Below are 25,311 nucleotides of genomic sequence, written 5' to 3'. Positions count from 1 at the left end.
TGGAGACCGGAGTCATGGCTGACCGTTGCCTGGAGACAGTACAAGCTGCAGAGAGACAGCCGGGCCAGTAGACTGCAAGGAAAGAGACATCCAGGAGGGAGCCGGTGACATGTCCTCTCATCCAGTCCACGGGCTGCCATTCCTGCCCGGGAACAGCTATCGGGACCCCACCGTAAGTGGCGCTATCCACGTCTGCGCAGATGGCGGCACAATGTCAGGCTTTTCGGTGCTTCTTGTGTTGCGACACATTGAATAGTATTTATTCATGGTGCTGCTGGTGCAGGGGCGGCTGTACTATATGTGCGCAACGTTTATTTGTGACTAATAGAAAGTCAAACGTACGTGCGGCAATACTGCGACTTCCCAGGCAACGAGACCGAACGACCGGCATTGTATGTGCGGATAGTGTAATCAATGGGGGGCGCCACCACTATAGGGCCGATAGATTAGTAACGTGTGCCCAGGGGCGGACACAGACTGTAGTGGGCCCCTGTGCAAGAAATTTTTTGGGCCCCCCCCCCCCCTGCGCTTCATAAGGCAACAAAGTTATCTAAACATAACCCCCCCCCATGTGCATCTCTCGCCCCCCCATGTGCAGCTCTCATCCCCCCCATGTGCAGCTCTCATCCCCCCCATGTGCAGCTCTCATCCCCCCCATGTGCAGCTCTCATCCCCCCCATGTGCAGCTCTCATCCCCCCCCATGTGCAGCTCTCATCCCCCCCGTGCATCTCCCATCCCCCCCATGTGCATCTCTCATCCCCCCCATGTGCATCTCTCAACCCCCCCCATGTGCATCTCTCATCCCCCCCCATGTGCATCTCTCATCCCCCCCACTCCTAGTTAACTACTTGTATTTAAAACAAATAAAACTTGTTATACTTACCCCCATGCGATCCCTGCAGAATCCTGGCGCTCGTCCACGTCGCTGCCACCAGGCTCTCCTGACGTTCGGCCATGTGACGGTGCCACATACATAGCCATCAGCTTTTGTTTTGGCCAAAAGATTTTTAAAACCGCCACCACGATAAGGTAGACTCTTCTGGCAGGGCCCTACTCTAACCTATTAAAATTTTCTTAAAATATCCAATACTCTTTTTAGATATATTTTTATTTAGTTTTCTTTAAGGGAATGTGTCATATACATTTTTTTTTAAAAATGACCAATAATACCACATACAGGGAATACCGCCACACCATGACCAGACCACATATTACCACAACATAGTGACCGAATAATACCACACAGAAGGGGGAAAAACTGCCACACCATGACCAGACCACATATTACCACCACATTACTAATATTACCACCACATTACTAATATTACCATAAGTGTCATTATGCACGGGAGCTCTATACATGGTATGTATAATGTAAGTGTCCAGGTAATCTAGTGATCACCAGTGACATTATACACAGGAGCTCTGTATATAGTGTCAGTGTACAGGTAATACAGTGATCACCAGTGACATTATACACAGGAGCCCGGTACATAGTATATAGTGTAAGTGTACATGTAATACACTGACTCACTGGTGACGTCTCTAGGTGAAGTCCTTCAGCTACGCTTTTCTCCTTCATCCAGCACAGACCGCCATTACGTCTTCCAGCCAGGACTCGTCTCTGCATAAAATAACACAGTTATCTAGAGCACATTCCCCAACTTCTACATTACACAGCTGAATACAGACGTGTATCCACCATCAATATATGGTTAGTTATTATACAACCTACCATTCCAAATATAAATTGTAATCCACCACGGTGCCCCCATTAACTGTAAATAGGCACTTAATATATAATTTAATTAGAACCTCTACTCTTTCCGCCAATTTGTTACCAGTTACACTCCTGCATCCGCAACGCCCCCTACTCTATACTTCCTGCTCCCCGCATTCATTATTTACATGCACCCCCTGCCCCAATTCATTATATCATGTCCTGCTCTCCCCACCCCATCATCATTTATCATTTACTGTCCCCCACCCCACATTCATTATGTGCAGCTCATTATCCCCCTACTCCCAATTCCCCCATGTGCAGCTCATTTTCTCCCAATTCCCCCATGTGCAGCTCTCACCCCCCCATGTGCACATCTCTCATCCCCCTCCCCCACATGTGCCCCTCTCTCATCCCCCTCCCCCACATGTGCACCTCTCTCATCCCCCTCCCCCACATGTGCACCTCTCTCATCCCCCTCCCCCACATGTGCACCTCTCTCATTCCCCCTCCCCCACATGTGCACCTCTCTCATTCCCCTCCCCCACATGTGCACCTTTCTCATTCCCCTCCCCATGTGCACCTCTCATCCCCCTCCCCCACATGTGCACATCTCTCATCCCCCTCCCCCACATGTGCACCTCTCTCATTCCCCTCCCCCACATGTGCACACCTCTCATCCCCCTCCCCCACATGTGCACCTCTCTCATCCCCCTCCCCCACATGTGCACCTCTCTCATTCCCCTCCCCCACATGTGCACCTCCCATTCCCCCCACTCCTAGTAAATTGTATTTAAAAAAAAAAAAAAACTTGTTATACTTACCCCCATGCGATCCCTGCAGAATCCTGGCGCTCGTCCAAATCGATGACACCAGGTTCTCCTGACTTCCGGTCATGTGACGGTGCCGTCACATGACCGGAAGTCAGGGGAATCATGAAAGCGCTGCCGCAGCAGCGCAGCGCTGAGATGTTCCGGCCCCGGCGCTTAGCATGGGGCCGGGGGCCCCATGAGGAGAGAGACGCACAAGAGGGGGGCCCCCAAGGGGGCCCCTACCGGCTGGGCCCCATACTGGAGTCAGGGCAGTCATGCCCTGATGGCGGCCCTGCTGGAGGCTGAAGGGGCCCCCTCTCCCTCGGGGCCCCGTTCAATGAACCGGCTGCACGGGCGGTAGTTCCGCCCCTGCGTGTGCCCCTGCACTGTGCGGTATAGCAATGTCTGCCGTATATAAAACCGTATCCTTTGTGATATATATAACACTGCACCCAGTGTACCATATATAGTACTATATACAGTATACCATATATAATACCGCACCCAGTGTACCATATATAGTACTATATACAGTATACCATATATAATACCGCACCCAGTGTACCATATATAGTACTATATACAGTATACCATATATAATACCGCACCCAGTGTACCATATATAATACCGCACCCAGTGTACCATATATAGTACTATATACAGTATACCATATATAATACCGCACCCAGTGTACCATATATAATACCGCACCCAGTGTACCATATATAATACCGCACCCAGTGTACCATATATAGTACTATATACAGTATACCATATATAATACCGCACCCAGTGTACCATATATAGTACTATATACAGTATACCATATATAATACTGCACCCAGTGTACCATATATAATACCGCACCCAGTGTACCATATATAATACCGCACCCAGTGTACCATATATAATACCGCACCCAGTGTACCATATATAATACCGCACCCAGTGTACCATATATAGTACTATATACAGTGTACCATATATAATACCACACCCAGTGTACCATATATAGTACTATATACAGTATACCATATATAATACCGCACCCAGTGTACCATATATAGTACTATATACAGTATACCATATATAATACTGCACCCAGTGTACCATATATAATACCGCACCCAGTGTACCATATATAATACCGCACCCAGTGTACCATATATAGTACTATATACAGTGTACCATATATAATACCACACCCCGTGTACCATATATAGTACTATATACAGTATACCATATATAATACCGCACCCAGTGTACCATATATAGTACTATATATAGTATACCATATATAATAATGCACCCAGTGTACCATATATAATACCGCACCCAGTGTAGCATATATAATACCGCACCCAGTGTACCATATATATCACTGTATCCAGTGTACCATATATAATACCACACCCAGTGTACCATATATAGTACTATATACAGTATACCATATATAATACTGCACCCAGTGTACCATATATAATACCGCACCCAGTGTACCATATATATCACTGTATCCAGTGTGCCATATATAATACCGCACCCAGTGTACCATATATAGTACTATATACAGTATACCATATATAATACTGCACCCAGTGTACCATATATAATACCTCACCCAGTGTACCATATATAATACCGCACCCAGTGTACCATATATATCACTGTATACAGTGTACCATATATAATACCGCACCCAGTGTACCATATATAGTACTATATACAGTATACCATATATAATACCGCACCCAGTGTACCATATATAATACCGCACCCAGTGTACCATATATAATACCGCACCCAGTGTACCATATATAGTACTATATACAGTATACCATATATAATACCGCACCCAGTGTACCATATATAGTACTATATACAGTATACCATATATAATACTGCACCCAGTGTACCATATATAATACCGCACCCAGTGTACCATATATAATACCGCACCCAGTGTACCATATATATCACTGTATCCAGTGTACCATATATAATACCACACCCAGTGTACCATATATAGTACTATATACAGTATACCATATATAATACTGCACCCAGTGTACCATATATAATACCGCACCCAGTGTACCATATATAATACCGCACCCAGTGTACCATATATATCACTGTATACAGTGTACCATATATAATACCACACCCAGTGTACCATATATAGTACTATATACAGTATACCATATATAATACCACACCCAGTGTACCATATATAGTACTATATACAGTATACCATATATAATACCGCACCCAGTGTACCATATATAATACCGCACCCAGTGTACCATATATATCACTGTATACAGTGTACCATATATAATACCACACCCAGTGTACCATATATAGTACTATATACAGTATACCATATATAATACCGCACCCAGTGTACCATATATAGTACTATATACAGTATACCATATATAATACTGCACCCAGTGTACCATATATAATACCGCACCCAGTGTACCATATATAATACCGCACCCAGTGTACCATATATATCACTGTATCCAGTGTACCATATATAATACCACACCCAGTGTACCATATATAGTACTATATACAGTATACCATATATAATACTGCACCCAGTGTACCATATATAGTACTATATACAGTATACCATATATAATACTGCACCCAGTGTACCATATATATCACTGTATACAGTGTACCATATATAATACCACACCCAGTGTACCATATATAGTACTATATACAGTATACCATATATAATACTGCACCCAGTGTACCATATATAATACCGCACCCAGTGTACCATATATATCACTGTATACAGTGTACCATATATAATACCACACCCAGTGTACCATATATAGTACTATATACAGTATACCATATATAATACTGCACCCAGTGTACCATATATAATACCGCACCCAGTGTACCATATATAATACCGCACCCAGTGTACCATATATATCTCTGTATCCAGTGTACCATATATAATACCACACCCAGTGTACCATATATAGTACTATATACAGTATACCATATATAATACCGCACCCAGTGAACCATATATAGTACTATATACAGTATACCATATATAATACCGCATCCAGTGTACCATATATAATACCGCACCCAGTGTACCATATATAATACTATACACAGTATACATATATAATACCACACCCATTGTTCTATATATAATACTATACACAGTATATCATATATAATACCGCACCCAGTGTAAAATATATAATACTGCATCCAGTGTGCCATATATAGTACTATACACAGTATACCATATATAATACCGCACCCAGTGTACCATATATAATACCGCACCCAGTGTACCATGTATAATACTGCATCCAGTGTTCCATATATAATACCGCATCCAGTGTACCATATATAATACCGCATCCAGTGTACCATATATACTGTAGTACTATACACAGTGTACCATATATATTATACACAGTATACCATATAGCATACCGCACCCAGTGTACCATATTTAAGACTATATACAGTATACCATATACAGTACTATACACATTATACCATATATAATACCGCTCCCAGTGTGCCATATATAATACCGCATCCAGTGTGCTATATATAATACTGCACCCAATGTACTATATATAATACTGCACCCAGTGTACCATATATAATACCGCATCCAGTGTGCTATATATAAAACTGCATCCTGTGCACCATATATAGTATTATACACAGTGTACCATATATAATACGGCACCCAGTGTGCCATACATAATAGCACACCCAGTGTGCCATATATAATACCGCATCCAGTATGCCATATATAATACCGCATCCAGTGTGCCATATGTAATACCACACTCAGTGTACTATATATAATACCTCACCCAGTGTACCATATATAATACCGCATCCAGTGTGCCATATATAGTATTATACACAGTGTACCTTATATATTATAAACAGTATACCATATAGAATACCGCTCCCAGTGTACCATATATAATACCGCTCCCAGTGTGCCGTATATAATACCGCATCCAGTGTGCCATATATAATACCGCATCCAGTGTGCCGTATATAATACCACATCCAGTGTGCCATATATAATACCGTATCCAGTGTGCCATATATAATACCGCACCCAGTGTATCATATATAATACTGCACCCAATGTACTATATATAATACTGCACCCAATGTGCTATACAGTTGTGCTCAAAAGTTTACATACCTCGGCAGAATTTTTCCTTTCTTGGCCTTGTTTCAGAGAATATGAATGATAACTTTTTCCCCACTCATGGTTATTGGTTGGGTGAAGCCATTTATTGTCAAACTCCTGTGTTTTCTCTTTTTAAATCTTAATGACAACCAAAAACATCCAAATGACCCTGATCAAAAGTTCACATACCCCAGTTCTTAATACCGTGTATTTCCCCCTCTAACATCAATGACAGGTTGAAGTCTTTTGTGGTAGTTGTGGATGAGGTTCTCTATTTTCTCAGATGTTAAAGCTGCCCATTCTTCTTGGCAAAAAGCCTCCAGTTCCTGTAAATTCCTGGGCTGTCTAGCATGAACTGCGCGCATGAAATCTCCCCAGAGTGGCTCAATGATATTGAAGTCAGGAGACTGAGATGGCCACTCCAGAACCTTCACCTTGTTCTGCTATAGCCAATGACTGGTCGACTTGGCCTTGTGTTTTGGATCATTGTCATGTTGGAACGTCCAAGTACGTCCCATGGGCAGCTTCCGGGCTGATGAGTGCAAATTTGCCTCCAGTATTTGCTGATAACGTGCTGTATTCATCTTTCCTTCAACTTTTACCAAGTTACCTGTGCCTTTGTAGCTCATACATCCCCAAACCATCAGCGATCCACCTCCGTGCTTTACTGTAGGAATGGTGTTCCTTTCATCATAGGCCTTGTTGACCTCTCTCCAAATGTAACATTTATAGTTGTGGCCAAAAAGTTCAATTTGATCTCATCACTCCAAATTACCTTGTACCAGAAGTTTTGAGGCTTGTCTCTGTGCTGTTTGGTGTATTGTAGGCGAGATACTTTGTGGCATTTGCTCAGTAATGACTTTCTTCCGTCAACTCGACCATGCAGCCCATTTTTCATCAAGTGCCTCCTTATTGTGCATCTTGAAACAGCCACACCCCTAGTTTTCAGAGAGCCCTGAATTTCAGCTGATATTATTTATTTGTGGGTTTTTCTTTGCATTCTGAACAATTTTCCTGGCCGTTGTAGCCAAAATTTTTGTTGGTCTACCTGACCATGGTTTGGTTTTTACAGAGCCCCTGATTTTCCATTTGTTAATCACAGTTTGAACACTGCTGACTGGCATTATCAATTCCTTGGATATTTTTTTGTATCCCTTTCCTGTTCTACTACCTTTTCCCGTAGATCCGTTGACACTTCTTTTGCTTTCCCCATGACTCACAATCCAGAAACGTCAGTGGTTGGATGAAAGATGCAAGAGTCTGTCTGGATCCCAGAAACTCACTCAGCTTTTATGCACACACACTGATTACAAGCAAACAGGTCACAGGTGAGGATGTTACCTTTAGTAGCCATTCAAACTCATTTGTGTCAAATTCTGAGCATGTTATCAGGCCAAAATCACCAGGGTATGTGAACTTTTGATCAGGGTCATTTGGATGTTTTTAGTTCTCATTAAGATTTAAAAAAAGAAAACACAGTAGTTTGACAATAAATGGCTTCACCCAACTAATAACCATGAGTGGAGAAAAAGGTTTTTGGTTATCATTCATATTCTCTGAACCAAGGCCAAGAAAGGAAAAATTCTGCCGGCGTATGTAAACTTTTGAGCACAACTGTATATAATACTGCACCCAGTATACCATATATAGTACTATACACATTATTCCATATATAATACCTGTCAGGAATTCCAACCCACACTGAGGGACGAAACCAGGGAGATCACGCAATATCTCGTCGTTGCCGTCACGCCGTCCGTGTTTCGCCCGGAGTCGCGAGCACGCGATCCAGACTACTCGCTACGTGGGTATCGGCAAGCGACCAGTGAGCGTATGGCGCCACACCTCGGGGATTCCAAAGCCTGGAATCCGTGTTTAACGCCCTCCGTATGGTCACTGTCAGCTTCACGATAGCCCAATTATTAATATTCGCTGCCACCACCGGCCGAGTTTGAAATATAATACAGGCCGGGCTGGACGCCTGCGTTTTAATTACCTCCTGGGTCTTTCAGAGACAAGAGGCTTGCTTCCTAACGAAGTTATAACACTCCTTGGCTGGCATTGTTTGCATAAGCTATTTCCCAGGCGGTGTGTGTTAATTGGGGCTTTTGTGCTGAGGAAAATGGGACAGCTCGGTGCTGACAAGTGGTGATAATATGCAGTAAGACACTGTATAATTTTCATCTCTGGACAAACACTACAGGAGAGGTCATGGGAGAAGGGGCTAATATTCTGTTAATATGTCCCTGACATTAATATGTTCCTGACATCTCCCCCTCTTTGAGGTGGCGTAAGGGGTGTTTTACAGATCGCCCCTTTAAGCCAACCTCCTGGCCCACCCTTCCTGCTGATCCGACAAGCCGCAGATTAACTTGCCCACCAACCTGAGGGTCCAGCTTTCCGATCACCCTGACTGGTTTGGGATACATTTTCTCCACACGTCTGACAGGCTATGGGTACCTTCCTCCTATACTCCTGACAGACAGGGGGACACACCTTCCTCCTACCCTGCCTGGTTATGTGGCCTACCTTTTTACCTGTCATCATTTTTACCTTGGGAGCTGCGCTCCCAAGAGGGGAGCTATGACCGGCCATGTCACAGTCCGTCGTGACACTGGTCGTCGGCATGGGACCACTTTTGCTGTTTCTCCCCATTCTTCCACATCACCTCTGGAGCCGTGCTAGTCATGGGGCAGCTACCACCAACCATGTTACCATCTGGCGTGACACTGGTCACCTGCACGAGACAACCTGCTTCTTGGTGTCCGTGCCTGCTCCTCTTGCCCATAGCACTTATGGTGGCTTGCTTTAGGGTATCCTCAGCAGCATTACCCCGCGGGGTGAGGCGGCTGAGTTCCCCTTTACCACAACACACACTTTTATTAGACATCACCTTGACATTTTTGACAGTGGCATTACATGACATAGCAGATCTGGGAGGGTTGTCAGGGATGTATTGGACAACCAACCGTTCCAGATCAGTTCCCAATAGCACATTAGTGGGGAGATTCTCCGACACCCCCACTTCCCTTAATCCCCTCCCTGCACCCTAGTCAAGGAAAACTCAGGCCATTGGTATGGGACAGCGAACACCCCCAAACCCGGTGACAGTCAGGGTCTTCCCAGGAATGAGTTCCTCTTGTAACACAAACTCAGGGCAGATCAGGGTGCGTTCTGCGCCAGTGTCCTTAAGGCCGACAGTGATGGTGTTTCCCACGGTAACGGGTTGTAAATTCTCCCGGGCCCGGCCAACCGCCCCACCCACAAAAAGAATGGCTGCAGTAGGCCCTGGGGCCTCAGGTGTGGGGTTCATCTTCTGCTTCTCTGGGCAGACAAGGCTGAAGTGACCCATTTGGTCACAAGTATAGCACTTACGGGAGTCAAATGCAGTCCAGGTGCTGGAAGATGGGGCAGAACTGTCTGAGGGCCGGCTGGCTGGAACACTGGGGGTGGCTGTCTGCTTACCCCCTTCAGCTGGCAGCTGACTTCCGCACCTCTGGTGTGTGGTTGGCCTCATAGGTATCAGCGATCTGAGCTGCTTTGGCGGCTTCCTTCGGCTCCTGGTCCAGCTCAAACTGTCTCACTTCCACAGGGCACAGATGAAGAAACTGGTCCTTCACCATCAGATCCTTCAGGTCCTCGAAGGTGGTAACGGACAGTCCTTGGACCCACTGTTCAAAGTTGGTTTGGAGCCCATCCACCAAATCACTGTCGCTATCATTGGGTCCACGTTGGAGGGCTCTGAACTTTTTCCGGTAAACCTCCGGAGTCAGCTGGTACTTTCTTATCAGGACCTGCTTGACGGCCTCATAGTCTCCATCTTGTTCTCGAGGGAGAGAAGCAAACACCTCCAGGGCTTTTCCTCGGAGCCCTGGAGTTAAGTACCTTGCCCACTGGTCCGTGGGCAGCTGGTACTGCCTGCAGGCCTTTTCAAAGCCTCGCAGAAATGTTTCCAGGTCCCCATCCTTTTCCATCACAGGGAAAAGTTCAGGACAGGGTTTAAAGTAGTTGGCACTGTTGGACTCACGGGTCTGCGTGGAGGATGACTCCTTCTGAATCCGGGCTAGCTCCAGCTAGTGTTGTCTGTCCACTTGGGCCTGTCGCTGCTCTCGGTCAGCTTGTCGCTCAGCTCTCTCGCTCCTGGAATTTCAGGATCAGCTGCAGTCGTCCGTCACGATCATCTGCGGCGAGCTTCTCTAAGGCCATCTGCAGGTGGGGGTCCACACTACCCTGGCTGCAGGTATGGCTGGCAATCACAGGTGGGACCCCTGCAGCAGCGCCATCCGGGCCTTGGTTGGCCTCCCCATCATCAGGGCTCTGCTGTCGGACAGGCTCTGCATCACCTTGCAACAGTTCAGCAATCATTTGGGCCTTGGTTTTGCCCGTGGGGTTAATCTGTCCCATCTCACAGAGGGCAGTGATAGTGGTCTTCACCTGCTGGTGATACCAGGGCTCTCCACGTGTAGCCATTATTGCCAAATAAAAGATAGGACAGAAAAACAAGAGCAGGGAGGGGATGCAACTGCTACACGTATAGTAATGTCCCAGATAAAAAAATATTAAAACACTGAGTCTGATTTCTTAAAACTCTACACAGAATTCTCGCAAGAACCGTGCAAGTTTTCAGTGACAGGAATTATTGCTCAATCCAGCCACTGATGTTCTGTAATATCCCACCGCTGCCTCCAATTTGTCAGGAATTCCAACCCATACTGAGGGACGACACCAGGGAGATCACGCAATATCTCGCCGTTGCCGTCATGCCGTCCGTCTTTCGCCCGGAGTCGCGAGCACGCGATCCAGACTACTTGCTAAGTGGATATCGGCAAGCGACCAGCGAGCGTATCGTGCCACACCTTGGGGATTCCAAAGCCTGGAATCCATGTTTAACGCCCTCCGTACGGTCACTGTCAGCCCAATTATTAATATTCGCTGCCACCACCGGCCGAGTTTGAAATATAATACAGGCCAGGCCGGAAGCCTGCGTTTTAATTACCTCCTGCGTCTTTCAGAAACAAGAGGCTTGCTTCCTAACAAAGTCATAACACTCTTTGGCTGGCATTGTTTGCATAAGCTATTTCCCAGGCGTGTGTTATTTGGGGCTTTTGTGCTGAGGAAAATGGGATAGCTCGGTGCTGACAAGTGGTGATAATTTGCAGTAAGACACTGTATAATTGTCATCTCTGGACAAACACTACAGGAGAGGTCATGGGAGAAGGGGCTAATATTCTGTTAATATGTCCCTGACATTAATATATTCCTGACAATACCACACCCAGTGTACTATATATATTACCGCATCCAGTGAACCATATATAATACTATACCCAGTATACCATGTATAATACTACACGAGTGTACTAAATATAATACCGCACCCAGTGTACCACATATAGTACTATACACAGTATAACATATATAATACCCCATCCAGTGTTCCATATACACTACCGTTCAAAAGTTTGGGGTCACCCAGACAATTCTGTGTTTTCCATGAAAAGTGAGTTGCAAAATGAATCGAAAATAAAGTCCAGACATTGACAAGGTTAGAAATAATGATTTTTATTTGAAACAATAATTTTCTCCTTCAAACTTTGCTTTCGTCACAGAATGCTCCTTCGCAGCAATTCCAGCATTGCAGACCTTTGGCATTCTAGCTGTTAATTTGCTGAGGTCATCTTGTGAAATTTCCCCCCATGCTTCCTGAAGCCCCTCCCACAAGTTGGATTGGCTTGATGGGCACTTTTTGCGCACCATACGGTCAAGCTGCTCCCACAACAGCTCAATGGGGTTGAGATCTGGTGACTGCACTGGCCACTCCATTACAGATAGAATACCAGCTGTCTGCTTCTTCCCTAAATAGTTCATGCATAATTTGGAGGTGTGCTTTGGGTCATTGTCCTGTTGTAGGATGAAATTGTCTCCATTGAAGCGCTGTCCACAGGGTATGGCATGGCGTTGCAAAATGGAGTGATAGCCTTCATTATTCAAAATCCCATTTACCTTGTACAAATCTCCCACTTTACCAGCACCAAAGCAACCCCAGACCATCACATTACCTCCACCATGCTTGACAGATGGCGTCAGGCACTCTTCCACTCTTCAGTTGTTCTGCGTCTCACAAATGTTCTTCTGTGTGATCCAAACACCTCAAACTTTGATTCGTCTGTCCATAAAATTTCTTTCCAATCTTCCTCTGTCCAATGTCTGTGTTCTTTTGCCCATATTAATCTTTTCCTTTTATTTGCCAGTCTCAGATATGGCTTTTTCTTTGCCACTTTGCCCTGAAGGCCATCATCCCGGAGTCGCCTCTTCACTGTAGACGTTGACTCTGGCGTTTTGCGTGTACTATTTAATGAAGCTGCCAGTTGAGGAGCTGTGAGGCGTCGATTTCTCACACTAGAGACTCTAATGTCCTTGTCTTGTTGCTCAGTTGTGCAGTGGGGCTCTCACTTCTCTTTCTACTCTGGTTAGAGCCTGTTTGTGCTCTCCTCTGAAGGGAGTAGTACACACCGTTGGCAATTTCTCGCATGGAATAGCCTTAATTTCTAAGAACAAGAATAGACTGTCGCGTTCCACATGAAAGTTCTCTTTTTCTGGCCATTTTGAGAGTTTCATAGAAGAAACAAATGTAATGCTCCAGATTCTCAACTAGCTCAAAGGAAGGTCAATTTTATAGCATCTCAAATCAGCCAAACAGTTTTCAGCTGGGCTAACATACGTGTGCAAGGGTTTTCTAGGATTTTCTAAACATCCATTAGGCTATGTGCCCACGATGCAGAAATGAAGCAGAAAATTTCTGCTTCATTTCTGCATCTCCTTGCCCGGAAAAACGTGTGAGGATTTTGACGCGCGTTTTTCGCATGCGGAATTGCCATGCGTTTTCTAATGCATTGTAGATGGCAATTCCGCAAGCGTAAACGCACAAATAATGGACATGCTGCGGATTTTTGAGCGCATCAAAAACGCTGCGGAAAAATCCGCAGCATGGGCATTAAAATTGCGGAATTTCATTGGGGACCATGGGGGAAGGATTACCAAGCGTTTCCTCTGCAAAAATTCCACAGCATAAATGCTTGAAAAACGCATCGTGGGCACGGACCCTTAGCCTCCTTACACAGTTAGCAAACACAATGTACCAATAAAACACTGGAGTGGTGGTTGTTGGCAATGACCCCAAACTTTTGAACGGTAGTGTATAGTACTATACGCAGTATACCATATATAATACCGCATCCAGTGTACTATGTATAATACCACATCCAGTGCCAGTGTACTATATATAGTACTATACCCAGTGTGCCATATGTAACATTATACTGATTTTTCTTTTCCTTTACCAGAAATCACTTTACCACCGCTCTCAGACTCTGACGTACCGTAATGGCTACAGTCGCCCTGTGCTTCCCGCTGTAGGGATCGGTCGGGATCCGATCACAGTGAACCAGCTGTCACAGGCGGAACTGGATGAACTCGCCAACAAGAGACCCACCCTGACCTACGGGCAAGCGAAGCAGGCGCCGCCATCCAGCTTCATCCCGGTGTACGTGGCGTTCGACAAGAAGGTAAATCAGGATGAAGAGCGCTGAGGTCAGAGCGGAGATCACGAGTGTGACGGCGCTGTGCGGCCTTCATCAGACGGAGGCGGTCTAGATTAATGTCTCCTTTTTTGCATTATAATGTCCCTTTAAGTGTCCCTTTAAGCAGTGTCATTTAGTTTATTTTCAGAAATCAGGTAGTTTTGCAATATCTTTATGCCCCACTTGCGGCTTTTTATGCCTTATGAACTGCAAATCCCAGCATGCCCCGACACTCGCAGTGTCAGTGACATTTGCGTTTCTCTAGGTTTTACGATTTGAGGGCTACTTCAAAGAAGCGGTGCCCATCTCCCAAGAGGAAGTGTACCGTGTGCGGAGAGTGACCGTCTACTACTACCTGGAGGACGACACCATCTCAGTGGTGGAGCCCCCGGTGGAGAACTCCGGAATACCTCAAGGCACATTAATGAAGCGACAGAGACACCCTAAAAACGATAACGGGGATCACTACCACTGGAAGGATCTCAATGTGGGCATCAACCTCACCCTGTATGGCCGGACCCTGCGCCTCGTCAGCTGCGACAAGTTCACACAGGTGAGGAGCGATAAGAGGCAAAACTTTGCAAAAAAAAAAGTTGCACAAACATTTTCGATAACTTTTTCTTCATTTTTTTTTTCAATGTGCATCCAATTCTGTAAAGTGTTATCTTCTCACATAGAATTTCCTAGAGAGCGAGGGCATCGAACTGAACCCGCCAGATGAAATCCCTCCTGATCCCTACACCGAGCTCCGCAGGGATCCGGACCGCACCTTCACCACCCCGCCCGACTTTGATAAACTGAAGCAATTCCTAACTATGGACCGAAAGGTATCAGTCATTATAAATACAGGAACAGTCCTTAAATTCAGCATAAATAGGACCTAAAACTGACCAACATGGTCCTGAACTGATAAACTGTCACTGCCTTAAGCCACCACTAGGGGGAGCTCAGGAGTTTATTGTAGTCAGGTTTTACTCCTAATTTTTTTTGCTTATTTTTTCCTCCCCTTCCTCCAAGAGCCATAACTTTTCTTCCCTCAACATAGCCAAGTGAGGGCTTGTATTTTGCGGGACAAGTTGACGATTCAAATGGCACCACCCATTTTACCATATAATGTATTAAAAAAAAAATAAAAAATGGCTTAAAAATACACAAATTCCATAATTTATTGAGTTCTGTAAAGTAAACGTTTTCAGTTTCTGTCGACATTTTCTGAAACTCTTAACTTTTTTTATTATTCCATTGTTAAATAATGATATATTTTCATAGATCAGACTTCTGTGAACCTGACGGCACCAAATATGTTTAATAATAAAAAATATATATAGAATTTATTTATTTTTATTTAATTTTTTTTTGTATTTTGGAAAAGGGGAATAATTCCAACTCCTATTAATTTTTCTGGGGGTTATGGAAATGGCTCAGCAGCCCTCCGATGTTTCTGCGGCCCCTCCTATCGTGATCGGGGTCTGGACAGATCATTCCCGTTTCAGCCATAAAAGGTCCCTTTTAAATGGATTGTCCACCACTAAAAAAACTTTACCCATGGTGGTACAAAAATAAAAAAAAAAAAAAAAACATACTCCCTTACTGGACCTCCACCGCTCCATAGTGCGACGGGGGAACACCAGCAGCAGTACGGAGGAGTGAGTATATTTTTTTGGGGTTTTTTTGCATTTTTGCACCACTATCTGACCAATTTTGCTAAGTTTTTTAAGCTTTCAACAACCCCTTTAATTCAAGCACATTGAATGCAATTGTAACAACCCATCAGCTGTGATACGTTTATCTCCATACAACCCTTCCTCTTCAGGTCCTGCGCTTTTTCTCTCTCTGGGACGACTCGGGCAGCATGTTCGGAGAGACGCGGCCAGTCATCATACACTATTATCTCATGGATGACACCGTGGAGGTCCGGGAGGTCCACGAAAGAAACGATGGCAGAGATCCCTTCCCCGTATTAATGAAGCGCCAGCACCTTCCGAAATCTGTGAAGGATCTGAGAGGTGATGAGCCCATCTGGGTGCTACATTCTCGCTCATCCCGGAAGCTCCTAGGAGATGAGGACTGGACTATCGGGAAAGATGGCAAATCTCCAGGGGGGCCACACAAACTTCCTGCATGGATTTTTCCCTTTCAGGGAGATTCATTCTTCATCCTTTTTTTCCCCCCACAGATACTTTCCCAAAATGTGTCCTGGAAATGTCGAACAAGGAGGTGACGGAGTGGTATTCCCCCCGGGATTTCATGGTGGGCAGTCACATCACCATCATGGGGCGGAAGTTCTTCCTGTACGACTGTGACGCCTACACCCGAGACTTCTACCGGCAGAACCTTGGAATCCCAGAGCTGACACCTGTCGATGTCGAGAAGCCGCGGGAGGAAGAAGCAAAACAGGTAGACGTAGGGCGAGACCCCAGGAAGGCGACGCAATGGGGGGATACAAGTAATGACTAGTCTTTAACTTTCCCCCAGGAGCTCCCCCCTTACAATGGCTACGGTCTACTGGAAGACTCTCTCCAGAACTGTCTCACTCTGGTGCCAAAACCGCCCAAGAAGGACGTGATTAAGATGCTGGAGAACGACCACAACGTCCTGAGATTCGCCGCCGCCCTGGTATGCTCCCCCACCCTGTACTTTCCCATGGGTGACCCAGACCACCCACCTAATGCCCACCCCGGTCTGTGCTTCCCTAGGACTCGATGAACCCTGAACACAGCGGGCGACGGTTCATCCTGTCCTACTTCCTCTCCGACGACACCGTCAGTATTTTTGAGCCCCAGATCCGCAACTCGGGAATCATCGGAGGGAAATTCTTAGAAAAGAGCAGAATTCCCAAACCGGGCTCCTCCATGGACGACCCCATCTACTACGGCCCCGCGGACTTCACCATTGGTGCCGTGGTTGAAGGTGAGGCGATCTGACCCCGAGACCTTCACTAATCAGGGGCTGCCACTAGGTGGCGATGTATATACAACTGGTGTGAATTGGAGCTGTGTATACACAGCGCCGCCCTAGTGGTGGCAACAGGAAAAAATAGACAACATTAACACGGCGCCATTTCTCTTAGTTTTCAGCCACCGATTCATCATCACGGATGCAGACCTGTACGTCCTCAACTACATGAAGGCACACCGGCATCAGTTCCCCTGCGAGGTGTTGAGGTCATTGGAGACACACCTGCAACCACAAGAGGGCGACGGAGAGCCGGGGTAAGAGGACGGCGAATCAGAGCCGCTCAGGAAATAGATCTAAGCACCCATCACATATCGCAGTGACACGCCGATAATCCAGACAGAATATCAAATATTCCAGATTATCGGACAGTCAGAGACAAGTAGGTAAAATTTACACAGATTTTCCGCTACTATTTTATAATTCAGCTCTAGGAAAAATGCCAGATTATCAGAATCTTCTGCGTAATTGGTTTATCACTTTTTCTGTGTTTCATGCGCTGGATGATCAGACTTTCAGGTGTAAAGGTTACTGAATGTTCAATTTTTGTATTATCAGACTTTCTCGGTTATCAATTGTCAGATTATCGCATTTACTGAATTATCAGGTTTATCAGGCTTTCTGGGTTATTGGGTGCCAGATTATCAGATTTTTTTGGTGTCAGGTGCTGGATTATCAGACATTCTTGATTTTAGGTGCTGGATTATCAGATTTTATGGGTGTCAGGTGCTGGATTATCAGACATTCTTGGTCTCGGGTGCTGGATTATCAGATTTTTTGGTGTCAAGTGCTGGATTATCAGACATTCTTGATTTTAGGTGCTGGATTATCAGAATTTCTGAGTGTCAGGTGCTGGATTATCAGACATTCTTGGTCTCGGGTGCTGGATTATCAGATTTTTTGGTGTCAAGTGCTGGATTATCAGACATTCTTGATTTTAGGTGCTGGATTATCAGAATTTCTGAGTGTCAGGTGCTGGATTATCAGACATTCTTGGTCTCGGGTGCTGGACTATCAGATTTTCTGGGTGTTAATGTTAAATTAGTAACCTTTCTGGGTACTGGGTGCCAATTTATAAGGATTTCTAGATTATCAGGGGCCTGGTTATCAGATTATTTTGGGATATTAGGTGCCAGATTATCAGATTTTCTGAGTTATCAGGTTGAGCATTATCAGGCTTTCTGCGTCATTTGGTGCCGGATTATCAGAATTTCCGTGTGTCAGGTGCTGGATTATTAGATTTTCTGGCTGTCAAGTGCTGGTTTATCAGACATTCTTGGTCTCGGGTGCTGGACCATCAGATTTTCTGGGTGTTAATATTAAATTAGGAAACTTTCTGGGTACCTAATGCCAATTTATAAGGCTTTCTGGATTATCAGGGGCCAGATTATCAGATTTTTTAGGCTATTAGGTGCCAGATTATCAGATTTTCTGAGTTATCAGGTTCTGGATCTTCAGATATTCAGTTACCGGGTTATGGATGTTCAGATTTCTGAGTCTCCGTTGCTAGATTATCAGCCTTTTTGGATTATCAGGTGCCTGATTAAAAGACTCCCTCAGTTTTTGAGTACCAGATTATCAAATGTTCTGGGATACCGGGTTCCGGATTATCAGATTTTGAGTTATCAAGTCCTGAATTATCAAACATTCTAGGTTACCAGGTTATGAATCACCCGATTATCGGACTTTCTGGATTATCATGTGCCGGATTATCAGGTCACTGATTGTTATCGGAAAACAGCCAAATAATATGTGGAGGTTTCTGGGTGGATTTCATGTGGATACTGGAGCAGAAAACGCTCATTTTCACACCTAAATCTGCTTAAAAAATTCAGTGTAAAACAAGATATTAAATAGTAATATTGAACCGGATTTTAAAAAAAAGTAATAAAATAAATTTATAGGAAAAATATTGAAAAAACAGTCCCCAAAAAAGCAAATATTTAGAACAAAATCCATTTTTTTTTTGCAAATTTTTCATAAAAGCGATGAGGATTCCGGTCATACAGCGACAGTAACTGCGTGTCAGCTCCCTCTAGTGGGTGGATGTAGAACTACATCTGTGTACAACACTACACCCCGAACAGTAGAGAATGTCCAAAAGCCATAATACGGCCCCCCATGGAAATCTAGGGGACCCTAATGCACCTCTGGGTGCCTCCGAATCCATCAGAAAAAAATGTGTACGCTCTACTGGACTCAAAAACATTGCTTCAAGGGATATGGACCCCTTTGGTGGTAATATAATATAAACATAATTGTATATAACTTGTTTTTATTATTTATTTTTATTTCCATATATATAGAAATAAGAATAAATAAATAAATAAAAATATATTTTTTTATTATTTCCAAATATATAGGTGGATGTTTTTTTATATTTTTTTACTAATATATATTTATATATTTTAGTAAATATATATAACATACACACATACATATATAATATATACATACAATATACACATGTATATTATATTTTTTTACTATTATTTTCATATAGAGTATGTATTTTTATTTATTCATAATTATTTCTATATATTTATACCTATATATCTATCTCTATATATATATATATATATATCTATCTCTATATATATATATATATATATATATATATATATATATATACACACACGTGGTCAAAATTGTTGGTACCCCTCGTTTAATGAAAGACAAACCCACGATGGTCACAGAAAAAACTTGAATGTGACAAAAATAATAATAAATTATAAATCTATGAAAATGAACAAATGACAGTCAGACATTGCTTTTCTGCTTCCACAGAATTTAAAAAAAAATTAACCTCATGAAATAGACCTGGAGAGAAATGATGGTACCCCTGAAAATAATGTGACAAAAGGGACATGCTAAATCAAATTGTGTCCACTAATTAGCATCACCGGTGTCTACAATCTTGTAATCAGTTAGTGGGCCTGTATATAGGGCTACAGATACTCACTGTGCTGTTTGGTGACATGGTGTGTACCACACTCAACATGGACCAGAGGAAGCAAAGGAAAGAGTTGTCTCAGGAGATTAGACAGAAAATTATAGACAAGCATGTTAGAGGTAAAGGTTATAAGACCATCTCCAAGCTGCTTGATGTTCCTGTGACTACAGTTGCACATATTATTCAGAAATGTAAGATCCATGGGACTGTAGCCAACCTCCCTGGACGTGGCCGCAGGAGGAAAATTGATGACAAATCAAAGAGACGGATAATATGAATGGTAACAAAAGAGCCCAGGATAACTTCTAAAGAGATTAAAGGTGAACATCAAGCTCAAGGAACATCAGTGTCAGATCGCACCATCCGTCGCTGTTTGATCCAAAGTGGACTTCATGGGAGACGACCAAGGAGAACACCATTGTTGAAAAAAAAATCATAAAAAAGCCAGACTGGAATTTGCCAAGCTACATGTTGACAAGCCACGAAGCTTCTGGGAGGATGTCCTATGGACAGATGAGACAAAAATGGAAGTTTTTGGCAAGGCACATCAGCTCTATGTTCACAGATGGAAAAATGAAGCATATCAAGAAAAGAACACTGTCCCTACTGTGAAACATGGTGGAGGCTCTGTTATGTTCTGGGGCTGGTTTGCTGCATCTGGTACAGGTTGTCTTGAATCTGTGCAGGGTACAATGAGATCTCAAGACTATCAAGGGATTCTAGAGAGAAATGTGCTGCCCAGTGTCAGAAAGCTTGGTCTCAGTCGCAGGTCATGGGTCTTGCAACAGGATAATGACCCAAAACACACAGCTAAAAACACCCAAGAATGGCTAAGAGGAAAACATTGGACTATTCTGAAGTGGCCTTCTATGAGCCCTGACCTAAATCCTATGGAGCATCTTTGGAAAGAGCTGAAACATGCCGTCTGGAAAAGGCATCCTTCAACCACGAGACAACCGGAGAAGTTTGCTCATGAGGAGTGGCCAAAATACCTGTCGAGAGGTGCTGAAGTCTCATTGACAGTTACAGGAATCGTCTGATTGCAGTGATTGCCTCAAAAGGTTGTTCAACAAAATATTAAGTTAAGAAGAAGAAGAACCATCATTTCTGTCCGGGCCGATTTCATGAGGTTAATTTTTTTTAAATTCTGTGGAAGCAGAAAAGCAATGTCTGACTGTCATTTGTTCATTTTCATAGATTTTTAATTTATTATTACTTTTGTCAGATTCTAGTTTTTTCTGTGACCATCGTGGGTTTGTCTTTCATTAAACGAGGGGTACCAACAATTTTGACCACATGTGTATCTCTCTATATATCTATATACACACACACGTGTGTGTGTGTGTGTGTGTGTGTGTGTGTGTGTGTGTGTGTGTGTGTGTGTGTGTGTGTGTGTGTGTGTATATATATATATGCACACACACACACATTTTAATGTATATTTATTTTTACTTAAATGTGTGCATTTAATACTCCCATTTTTTTTTCTTGCAATTGGATTTCATTAAGCATTTTACACCATTGACTTTTACAGGCTCTTTATATCCCTGCACATTGCTGGCTGCAGAATGAGTTAACTGAGGCTCCATCAGTGAGCTCCTTCTGACAGGGAAGCTGTAATCTGACTTTCTGAGCGTTGCCCAGCTGAAAGTTAAGAGGAACTTTGATGTGGTCATAAAATCAGCACAGAGGAGCTCAGAAAGACACAGATAAAGAGTTACAAAGCTTAGCTCAACTTTCAACTGAGAAATTAAAAAAAAAAAAAAAGGTTAGAGTTACAAACTCTCTCTCAAAAAAAGCTCACTGATGGATTCTCAGTTAACTCAGTCTGCAGCCAGAAATGTGCAGGGAAGCAAAATGGTGCAAAATTTTGGATGGAAGTCATGGATTTGGATTCATGCATTTCAGTAAAAAAATAAAGTCCCCCAAAAGAGTCCATATCCTTTAAGTGAGGAATATCTTCATAACTTGGCACCCAGTGAAGACTGAGGGTCCCCAGGAGCCTCCAAACACATCCTATATTTTTTTTTTACAATATCTCCACTTGCTGTCAAACTTTGCAGCTAGAGGCAGAAAACCTGCACAGAACTAACTTTTTTGTTACAGCTGAAGGTTTGTTACAGTTACATCCTGTCTAGACAATGCTCTGTGAGATAAGTACTGCAGCAGCTCAGATCGGAATGTTTCATTTTGCTACAATGTATCAGTGCAGGGAGCATGGATCAGCCTGGAGTCCACGCTCTTTACCCCACTGTGGCCCCCCGGGGTCCGGATATCGTTTCCATTCACTGACAGCAAGCAGAGGTTTTGGAAGTGTACATTATAAAACCCATAGTATTTGGGTGTCAGTGCAGGACAAAAGGGATCACGGGGACGCAGCCGTGTCCTCGGCGGGGGGATATATGTGATCGCTCCCCTCCGCCTCCCCCAGTGGAAATGTAATCATTCCTGGACACTGAATCACCCGCGCTGGAAATACAGAACCCAAACCCCGGCCCCCCACAACCCCCACCAAAATCCCAGGATACAGCTCACTGTCAAAGCTAAGAAGTCAACTGAGATAGCCACTAAATGGTCTTTAAAAAGCAGCACAGAGCATTTCAGGAAAGGGGTGTTCTGATTATGAAGGGGTGGGCAGCAACCTGTCCTCTTCTAACTTGAAGGAAGGAGAGGACTGTATGTGTCTGGGGCAGTATCATAATGCGAGAGAGTGATTGGAGATATATGGGGGCAAGACCCTTAGCAGCACAGAGTATTTCAGGAAAGGTGTGTTCTGATCTTGAATGGGGGGCAGTGACCTGTCCTCTACTACAGTGGGTACGGAAAGTATTCAGACCCCTTTAAATTTTTCACTCTTTGTTTCATTGCAGCCATTTGGTAAATTCTAAAAAGTTCATTTTTTTCTCATTAAAGTCCACTCTGCACCCCATCTTTACTGAAAAAAACAGAAATATAGAAATTTTTGCCAATTTATTAAAAAAGAAAAAACTGAAATATCCCATGGTCATAAGTATTCAGACCCTTTGCTCAGACACTCATATTTAAGTCTCATGCTGTCCATTTCCTTGTGATCCTCCTTGAGATGGTTCTACTCCTTCATTGTGTCCAGCTGTGTTTAATTAAACTGATAGGACTTGATTTGGAAAGGCACACACCTGTCTATATAAGACCCCACAGCTCACAGTGCATGTCAGACCAAATGAGAATCATGAGCTCAAAGGAACTGCCCAAGGAGCTCAGAGACAGAATTGTGGCAAGGCACAGATCCGGCCAAGGTTACAAAATAATTTCTGCAGTACTCAAGGTTCCTAAGAGCACAATGGCCTCTGTAATCCTTAAATGGAAGAAGTTTGGGACCACCAGGGCAAAGGGTCTGAATACTTATGACCTTGTGATATTTCAGTTTTTCTTTTTTAATAAATTTGCAAAAATTTCTATATTTCTGTTTTTTCAGTCAAGATGGGGTGTAGAGTGTACTTTAACGAGAAAAAAAAATGAACTTTTTAGAATTTACCAAATGGCTGCAATGAAACAAAGAGTGAAAAACTTAAAAGGGGTCTGAATACTTTCCGTATCCACTGTATGACGTAGGGATGTATGTGATAGGGGCATGAGGCCAGAGAGGGAATGGAGATATTTGGTGGTGGGTAGTGTCCCTCAGCAGCACAGAGTATTTCAGGAGAGCTGATCTTACGGGAAGCAGTTGATGCTGTGTCGTAATGTGAGGAGAATGGAGACAAATGAAGGAAGAGCAGAGCATGTGTACCAGCAGCACAGAGTATTTCAGGAGAGGAATGCACTGATCTGGTCATAGGGCAGAGACCTCTCATCTAATGGTATGCTGTAGGACAGGAGTGAATGCGGCAGAGGCAGGGGTGTGAAGAGGACAGAGCGTTAGCGGAGGGCGCAAAGTTCCCAGCAGCACAGAGTATTTCAGGAGGAGTGCATGGTCACCTGGGGGGGAAGGTATGGACAGAATCAGCGTCGTGGTGAGAAGATAAGTGGGAGGTCACAGGCTGACTGTGTAAAGAGCAGGGTCCTCAGCAGCACAGAGTATTTCAGGAGATGAGCGTGACGATCTCGCGGGACAGATTGAACCACGTAACGTTCATTGGCCTCCTGCGCTCGCGGCTTCCCGATATTAGCGACATTGATCTACACCATTTTTTTCTGACTTCACAGGAGAACGGATGCGCGGGAGACGACGGACGGACACGCGGGAGGATCCGAGCCGATCAATTAAGCCAGAAGGATCCTAGAACTCGCCCCTATCCCCCCGACCGCAGGACGACACATCGTTATTTATTTTACTCTGTCGCTAAATACGGCGCAAATAAAAATGATACAAAAAAGGAAAAGCGTTCATCTCGTTTCATCATCTTCAGCAAAAAAAACCCCCAAAAACTTAAACTCCATACTAAGAACACACAGATGATGTCGCCTCCGCCCCCCTAGAGATCCGCACCCCTAAACAAGAGGAAGTAGGAAAAGAAAGAAAGTAAATAAAACATTTAAAATAAATCATTTGTTTTGTTTTTTTGTTGCTTCTAACACCTTTATTTTATTGAAAATAACAGTCGGTTTACAAAATTGAACAAAAATTGCTTGTATAAAATGTCTCCCTCCCGTCCCACGTTCAACATCGAAAAGTAACAATATAAAAAAAAAAAAAAAGAGATAAAAAGGCACTTAGAGGACAAGATGGAGGCCAAACGGTGGAAGAAAAAAATAAAACGCAGATTCCCTTGAGGTTGTTTGGTCCTTTGTAGAATTACAGTCAGCTCGTTTGTGCATTGATTGGAGACATATAAATGAGGACGAGACGAGGAAGGACGTCGGATACACCATCAACGCTACAATAACCGCCGGCGCTGTGCCGGACCGTGTATAACTAAAGTGCTTCCAGCTGGATAAAACATCATCACTGCCGAGGATGGCCTCCAACTCGTGGCTCTCCAGTCATCACAAAACTACAACTCTAGGGCACGCTGAGAGTTGTAGTGGGAGTTTTGCAAACGCTGGATATCCACGACTTGGAGCAATTGTCAAACTAGTCTTTAAAAACCCTTG

General features: G+C 43.8%; 1 protein-coding gene across 1 annotated transcript; it reads left to right on the top strand.

The window, feature by feature from the left end:
- On the top strand, positions 1–24,762 carry EFHC1 (EF-hand domain containing 1). Its single transcript, XM_073673909.1, has 10 exons — positions 1–172; positions 14,097–14,318; positions 14,599–14,886; positions 15,011–15,160; positions 16,147–16,339; positions 16,510–16,730; positions 16,809–16,949; positions 17,030–17,243; positions 17,404–17,545; positions 24,424–24,762. The coding sequence occupies exons 1-10, from the start codon at positions 110–112 to the stop codon at positions 24,482–24,484; spliced, it is 1,695 nt and encodes a 564-aa protein (XP_073530010.1). The 5' UTR covers positions 1–109; the 3' UTR covers positions 24,485–24,762.
- The last annotated feature ends 549 nt before the right edge of the window (positions 24,763–25,311 follow it).

This window comes from Phyllobates terribilis, unplaced genomic scaffold (assembly GCF_046119375.1).
Source record: "Phyllobates terribilis strain yellow unplaced genomic scaffold, ASM4611937v1 Scaffold_3__8_contigs__length_932513732, whole genome shotgun sequence".
Lineage (NCBI taxonomy): Eukaryota > Metazoa > Chordata > Amphibia > Anura > Dendrobatidae > Phyllobates > Phyllobates terribilis.
This window is presented reverse-complemented; position numbering and strand designations above follow the sequence as displayed.